Source organism: Heterocephalus glaber, unplaced genomic scaffold (genome assembly GCF_053883595.1).
Source record: "Heterocephalus glaber isolate CG9 unplaced genomic scaffold, H.glaber_assembly_v1.0 deba00001553, whole genome shotgun sequence".
NCBI lineage: Eukaryota > Metazoa > Chordata > Mammalia > Rodentia > Bathyergidae > Heterocephalus > Heterocephalus glaber.
Genome location: NW_028258344.1, coordinates 25,435,394 through 25,443,899, shown reverse-complemented (window position 1 = coordinate 25,443,899; position 8,506 = coordinate 25,435,394). Strand labels below are relative to the sequence as shown.

General features: G+C 35.9%; 1 protein-coding gene across 1 annotated transcript; it reads left to right on the top strand.

Annotated features, from left to right (window-relative positions):
• The first annotated feature begins 259 nt into the window (after window positions 1–259).
• Window positions 260–5,838, top strand: Fabp12 (fatty acid binding protein 12). The gene is made up of 4 exons (XM_004842001.3): window positions 260–332; window positions 1,857–2,029; window positions 3,528–3,629; window positions 5,788–5,838. Exons 1-4 carry the CDS (start codon window positions 260–262, stop codon window positions 5,836–5,838), a joined length of 399 nt encoding a protein of 132 aa, XP_004842058.1.
• The last annotated feature ends 2,668 nt before the right edge of the window (window positions 5,839–8,506 follow it).

Genomic DNA, 8,506 nt, shown 5'->3' with positions numbered 1-8,506 from the left:
AAAGTTATATTTAGTCCCACTAAAAACTACCATGTTTCCATTTTGAACCTGACTTATTTACATGTAAGAGATTTTCTCCTTTAGATGGTAGTAAAGGAAAATCATAAAGATTAGAGTTCGTCCTCTTTTCTCCTGATTTTTCTTATTGCTTTCTCCACTCAAAATTATATTAAAAACATGTTCCAATAACATTTCAGGAAACATCAACACACATCCATGTGAACCTATTTTTGTTTTGAAATCAACTTATCTCAACAGAATGGTGGATCAACTCCAAGGAACATGGAAATCCATTTCTTGTGAAAATTTTGAAAAATATATGAAAGAGCTAGGTAAGCCACGTTTGTCTGCATATCATATGCAGTATTAATGGGAGTTCTGAAGGCACATAACTTACTTTGTATAAAATAAGATATGAATTTTTGATTCCCTAGTTTTTCACATAGAAAAACATAAATATTCATTTACCACCCAAGGTTAGTTCTGTACAAAACTAGGTTGAAATTGACATAATCTTTTGTGCAATTTACAGTGGATTTATATAAACAAAATATGCATATATCATTTACTAAACAGCAATTTGAATAAATGAAACAAAGAGACACGATTGTTTTAAAATGATTATTTTATAAATATTTTCTCTAATCTCTACAAAATATTCAAAATACATCTTCTTTCCTAGCTTCTGGTAGCTGCTGGTTTTCCTTGGTGTGTGGCCATAATGCTTCAGTCTTGGCTCCCATTCTTATTGTCTTCTTTTCTTCTGTTATCTAACATACCATTTCCCTTCTTTTATAAGGAAACTTGTGATTACATACAGTAGGCTTCAGTCCAATAATTTAGGGTAATCTCTTCCTTTCAAGATCCTTAGATTAACTGCATTTGCCAAGTTCCCTTTGGCATAATGAGTAACATTCATAGGTTCCAAGGACACTTCACATCTTGTGATCAGGTTTTACATCATGAATTCCATGAACCACATTATAGTATTTCTCCAGTGCTATATCTTCTCTTAGAAATTTATCTTAGGCATTGCCATGTATGGGATGCTATTTCTATTGAAAACATTTCTACATATATTGCACAAAGCTGTATGTGGAAGGATGTTCACTACAAAATTAATTGTAAAAACAAAACTAGAAACAAATTTATTATCAGTGGGGGCAAGAAAATAAATTTATATACATATATAATATATATTCAACTATGAAAAATACCTATCTGTGAGCTGACATGGAAAGTTTCCAAGACATACAAATTAAGAGAAAAAGAAAGTTAGAAAATAATAATGCAATATAATACTTATATTTTTGAAAACCTTATATATGGAGGGGATGGTTGCACAACACTATAAAGTACTTAATGCCACTGAGTTATACACTTAAAATGTGAAACTGGCAAATTGGTGGTAGGTGTATTTTATCACAATAAAAAGTACACAATAGGTAAAACAAATCACACACACACACACACACACACACACACATATATATATATATGATTACATACAAGAATGTAAATGAAAAGCTAAATATCTGGAAGAATCTATACCAAATATTTTATTTGCATGTGAAAAGGGTATACTTTCAAAATAGAGAAACGATTTATAGCTTTAATCAAGTTTTTAAAGGAGTCTACAAATCTATAAGATTAATAACTACTAGACTAGAGAAAAAAGACAGCCACTGGACACTTTTTCTATCAAAAATAATCAATTTTACTATGTAATGGTTCAACTACTAGCTTTAGATATTTGAATTCATGCAGCATTAAATCTGTGTAACAAATCTCCTCCATAGCAAATAATTATACAAAGCACAAAAGTTCTTCTCTTTGTCCATTCATCTGGTTTGTAGGAATAAGAAGAGCCAGTAGGAAACTGGGCTGCCTGGCAAAACCCACTGTGACCATTAGTACAGATGGAGATATGATCACCGTAAAAACCAAGAGCATCTTTAAAAATAATGAGATTTCATTTAAACTTGGTGAAGAGTTTGAAGAAGCCACACCAGGTGGCCATAAAACCAAGGTGAGGTATACAACTGTCTTTCGGGTAACTTTGATAAGGGCGAATTAGAAATTATACCAAGTTAGCAACAGTACTAAACACTTCTGGCTCAAATGTAAATCTGAAGATATTGAGCATTAACATACAGTGAAATCTCCTGGGAGGCCTGTGGAAAGTGCTTACTGCTCAGTCCCATACCCAGGGGCACTGAAGTCGGGTGGGCACCTGAAAATTGCATTTTTAAAAATTTTGATTCTCATACTTAGCAGGCCACATTTTGAGAATAACTTAGAATCATTAGATTAATATTTAGTCCGCTCAGAAACAAAAGCTCTCTCTTCCAACACCCAGAAACACAATGGATAAAATCTGTGTCAGCTGGTATAGGCAATGTTATGCCTCTGTAACAGATGAGTCACAAGCTCTCAGTGGCTTAAGACAATGGGGAATTATTTCTAACTCAGTACATGGGCAATGTTGGGGGTGGAGTGGAGCGAGTCTCTGTGCTTATAGGAGGATGGATAGGATTTCTGTCCCTCTTAATCTCTCAGGGACCAGGCCAAAGAAGTTTTAGCTACCTTGTAACTGTATCACCTAGAATTTGCAGTCTCCGGGGGACAACAAGACAGAATGGGGGAGGCAGAGACAGAGAGACAGAGACAGAGATAGAGAGATGGGGGAGAGACTGAACTTTTTATTCTCAGCTTGAAAGTGACACATACAGTTTTCATTCCCATCTCGTGGGCTCCAATTCCAATATATTGATTTACTTATAGTAGCATTTTATTTCTGATTTGTTTATTATTTATCACTTGTTTCCTTACCTCAGAATGTAAATACCTCAAAGACAATATTTCTTCTTTGTTCCACAGAATCCAGTGCTTATAAAATACCTAATAGGTGTTCTATAAACACCCAGTGTTTGAATGAATGAAATAAATAGGGGATTGTTGATCTCAATGGCGGGCAAAATCCTAAAAATGGAACTATTACAGTATATCACGTGAAAAGATCGTTACTAAATAAACATGAGACCTCAAATTCATGTACAAAGTAAGATGAAAGAATTCTGACCAAAGGTGTTTTAAAAAGATGTCTGTGCCAGGTTTAAAAAATATCTTACTGTAACAAAAAATATGATTCGAGTAAGAAGACAAGAGGGGACATTTCTTCTTAGGCTTTAACAAGAGTTTGAATTGGCCTCATGTATATTTTTAAAGTTGAAATTTACTTGTGGTTCTTTAGCAAAAACATAATACCTTCCCTATTTGACAAAATATAAAAAAGAAAGTTTCACTTACCTTCAAGTTATTATGTTTTTACTGTTGTAAAACTCATTTTCCTGGAAGAACTTGCCAACAAATTGTCTGCTGAAAAAGTCTTAAAATAAACAGGATATAAATACCATCCCGGAACTACCTGAGAGCATCATTATAGCTGAAAAGAATTTGGCACCTGATGAAATATTAGTGTTCGAATGTGGTGACCCGATCTGAATGAGGTCCTGTCTGTTTTCCAGAGCACCATAACCTTAGACAATGACTCCTTGGTTCAAGTTCAGGACTGGGATGGCAAAGAAGCCACCATCCAAAGAAAGCTGGTGGATGGGAAGATGGTGGTGGTTAGTGAGCCGTTTCTCAATATTTTCTCAGCTATTGCAAAACCCTAATATAAAAATCACATCAGCAATTTATTTCAAAACCATAAATATAAATGCCATTGTTCTCTTACCTAATAGGCCTTGAGGGTAAACATTGACAGATAAATGAATCATCGTAAAAATTGTAAAATGTGTGTGAACTGAGGAACTAAAAAACTAAAGAGAATAAATAATTCTTTAACTCATGCATGAACCAAAACAAACATGTATTTGTGCAATAAAAGTTTCAACTTGACTGAGGGTTGTTGCCAATCCTCCACTGTCTACCAGAATTAACCTCTCACTGTTTCACTAAATCAACACCAAACAAGAGCATGAGAAAGAAGTTTGAACTAGGGATAAGAAACAGAAAGGCTGTCTTTTTGGTGTGTGGATGAGTTAACATAAGTAAGAAATGACACTTGAATTGTCACCACATTCCCATATTTTCTTGTATTATTTACCCAACCCTCAATAAACCTGTGAGGTAAGATTTATTAGTTCATTTAACTGATGAGCAAACTGAGATTCAGACATTGACTTTTCTAGGAATAGAAAATTAGAAAAATGTAGTAATGTTGAGATTAAAATCTAATTGACTTAATTTCAGAATGTATACATATTTGAGTCCCTTCTGCTGTCCTTCAGGGAAAAGTAGAGCAAAGAGTGTCAGTGATTCTCCTCTTCCCAAATCCAATCTGCACCAAAATTAATAAGATGGTAATTTTGGACATAATATAAAATAAGTCAAAGGAAATATGCAAGATTTATATGGAAGTAAACATGGAATATCTTGGCCCCCTTTTTCTCCCAATCCCCATCCCTCCTTTTAACCTTCCTTCCCCCTTGTTTACAAAAGTTTTGTTTCTATTTTTTTCCTTCTTTTCTCATTTTTTCTTTTCCTTTCCTTTCCTCCCTCCCTCCTTCACAGTTTCCCTTTCCTTTTGAATAGGAAATTTCTTCCTATTTCCTATTATCTATTATACATTTTGGTCCTTATTTATCCTTTCAGTTTCCCACACCAGAGAGACAATGCAATATTTGCTCATGTGTCCAATTTATTTCACTTAAGAGTATAGTATCAAGTTGCATCCATTTAGCTATAAATGTCCCAGGTTTATTTTTCTTTATGGCTGAGAAGTACTTCATTGTATAGAAAGACCACATCTTTTTTATCCATTCATCGGTTGATGGGCATTTGGGTTGTTTCCAAAATTCACCAATTACAAACTATGTCACTATAAACATGGGTGCACATACATGGCTGTGGTACAATGCCTTTAATTCTTTCAGGAAGATACCCAGCAGGGGAGTGGCTGGGTCAAATGAGACCTCTAATTCTAATTTTTTAAGGAATCTCCACACTGATTTCCACAGTAGTTGCACCAGTCTGCACTCCCACCAACAGTGGAGAAAGGTTCCTTTCTCCCCACAGCCTTGCCAGCACTTGCTGTTGGCTGATTTCTTGATAGCAGCCATTCTTTCTGGGGTGAGATATTCTTTCTTCAATGAAGAGTACATTTTGTTCCTTGAAACATTAGAAGAGAGGATTAAGAATGATTTTATTCTTTCTTATAATGACAATAGACAATACAATGACAGATAAATAAATAGTTCAATGAATGGCCAATAAATAAACCGTTCATTAGGAAGAACACTACATGCAGCATCCGCGGATGTGGCTTTCTAACCCTGCCATTTGGTTGGTATGTGGCTTTGGACATGTCATTTATCCTCTCCAAGATTCAGATTCCTTGCCAAAGCATCTAGATAGCACCTTCATAGAAGGCTTTCTGAGAGAATTAAATACCATAATGTTCACATATCAGTGCTCTGAAAACTATAAGATATTATATTAATTTAACAGTATTATTTGAAAAGGTAGAGTATATAAAATAGCAAAAATGCTTCAATGTAGGCATTTAAAATACTTCAATAAAAACTTCAGATTACAAATTGTAGGCCTTGATTTATATATATAAACTGTATGTGTCATATATATCATAAATCATATTTATCGATATTATCTTTTCAAGATTTTCAAAAAAATGTTATGCATGGATATCACATAATTTATGTTTTCCTACATGTTGGTGTCATCAGCAGTACTGAAGTGCCTCATCCTTCTTTTGTTTCCCAGGAAAGTTCTGTGAACAATGTTATCTGCACCCAGACGTGTGAGAGAGTGTAAACAACCTTTGTCTCAAGGTCTTGGCACTGTCAAACTGTGATCCAAAATGCTGAGGCTGTTGGAATCAAACTCCAAAGTAAAGTACTACGATTGTTAACACGAGAGAACCATATCAACAATTTTGGTTGCCCTGTTAATTAAGTTCACCTACCTGATACAGTAAGCACCTTGATATTGACAGTGATGAGAAGCCAGGAGACAGATGCATTCAGGGCAGGCCCAAGAGTGTATATTCAGACAGATACTTCATACTGATTTTGTTCTTGCCAGGGATATTGTGTTCATTCTTCAAATTCAACACTACTTGAGAAAATAATATATATATATATATATTTGGTACCAGGGATCAAACTCGGGACTTGCACTTGTGAAGCAGGCACCACTGAGCTAAATCTCCGGTCCAAGAAAATAACAATTTTTAACAAACTGCCTAAGACTTAGTGTTCCTCACAGGCTACACTAGAGTTGTATATGAAAGGAACAGGTTTAGAAATAGGGCGATAACAGATGCTCTAAATATAGTGCCACATGTTATTACAGAGAAAACCAAAACCTCTGCCACCATCACTAAAAGCCACCATAGTAGAGAGTGCTCTGTTGATTTGCACCAAACCTCATGCAGTATTAGGCCAAGGAGGCATTTTAGAAACTGAGTGGATTGATTACCTTATTTTATAGATGGGAAACAGGCCCTAATCAGTTAACTGTATACTTCAAGGTCAATGATCTAAGGAGGAACTGGAACCAGAATTCATTTCTCAATTACTAACCTCATAACCATAACAAAGTGAATTTAGGTTGAACAGTTAGGAAGAACCAGGTTCAGAGTGTATGTCTGTGAATCAAAGGTATCACTGCATCAGCTAATGAATAAAGCAAGCTTCCTGTTGTCTTCACATGAATGGAAGGATGCCAGTTAGGTCCCGGGGAGGACATAGTGTTTGGCTACTGGAATTTATAGCTTTTTAGCAGTTATTTGCCCGAAATGATATACAGTGGATTTTGGTATTTGTGTAGAAGTGAAAGACATGCTTGCTTATTTTTGGTGTGCTAAGTAATGAAGATGACAATGAAAAACATAGAAAGACATTTGTCCCCAAGCTGCACAGGCAGGACAGAGAGGATTCCACACAGAGGCTGACAGAGCTGTTTTGCTGAGGCCCTGTCTTCCTGAGGCCCTGTGGTGCTGGACATGAGCAGCTGTGATATAGGATATGAGTGACAGCTTGCTGCACATTATCTCCATCAGAATTAAGCTCAGATTTGCTTTGACATCCCCAAGGTCAAAGGCTATGGGAGTTTCTGGAATCAGTCCTTTATTTTTGGCATTAAGGTGGCTTGCCTGCTGTGGTAATAAAAATACTCACAGGCAGCAGGGACCCAGCGTGAGAAAGTTTGTAGTAAGGGATAGTTCTTGGATTCTGTGGGAACTCAAAAGGAACATCTTGATCATTCTCAGGAACACTGGGTAGGCAGGGGCTGGGAGTAGGGTGGACTTTGAAAAGCTCCAGTTCTGCATGAGCAAAAGCAAGCAAGAGTGGACATTTGGATATTGATAAAATACAATATTATTTGTCAGTAACCTGGTAAGGTCTAGAGATATTATGGATATTCAAAACACACACAACACAACAGCACCCAAAGACTTTCAGTAGAGCTAAGCAGCATGTCTACCTTCTTTCCACTTCCTTTATTGAGTTGAGAATAATTAAAATAGAAAGTCATTCACTGTGGCTAATGGAACTGCATATGTATGTACCTCAGGTATGGCTGGGAAACTGAACAAGATACACCATTGCTCCAAAATGACACTGTAATTCAGGATTTGCTGCACTGTCTCCATGTACCAGTCCCTAAGTAAGACCTGGTGGTAGAATATTTAATTAATGTTCAGTGTTCTTGCTGGACTCTGTAGAGAAGTGCTGTGCTGGAAAGTGTGCTAGTCAGCTTTCTATCATTTAACAAACACCTAAAATAATTGATTTTAAAAGGGAAAAAGTTTAATTTGGCTCACAGTTTTGGATGTACCAGCCATGATTGCTTGGCCCCATTGCTTTGGAAGCACATAAAGGAGCAAAACTGCTCATTTCACGAGCAGGAAACAACACAGAGTGAAAAAAGAAGCTGGGTTACACAGAACCCTGTAAGGGCACACCACCAAAGGCATAAAGAGCTCCGTTACACCCTATGGCTTTTTTTTTTAATTCTTAAGTTCTTTTATTGGTGCATTTTAGGCATACAATGCATTTACATTTGTCATTGGGTGTTTGTACCTGAACATGATTCTTATTTTTTCCCCATTACCTGTGCGCCCTTCACCCCCTCCACCCTTCCCTATTTACATAGACTTCATTTCTATTTTTTTTCTTTTCTTATAATTTTTCCTTTCTCTTCTTTCCTTTCCCCTTCCCCTCCCACCACCGCAACACCTTTGGACTTTTCTTCCTATTTCAAATTATCAATTATTCATTTTAATCATTTTGACCCTTATTTTTACTTTGAGTTTCTCACACTAAAACTATTCAGTATTTACACATGTGTGTCCTATTTATTTCACTCAAGAGTATGGTCTCTATATGCATCCACTTAGCTATATTTATATGACTCTAGTTTCTCATTCTTTATGGCTGAGTAGTACTCCATTTTATAAAAAAAACTACATCTTCTT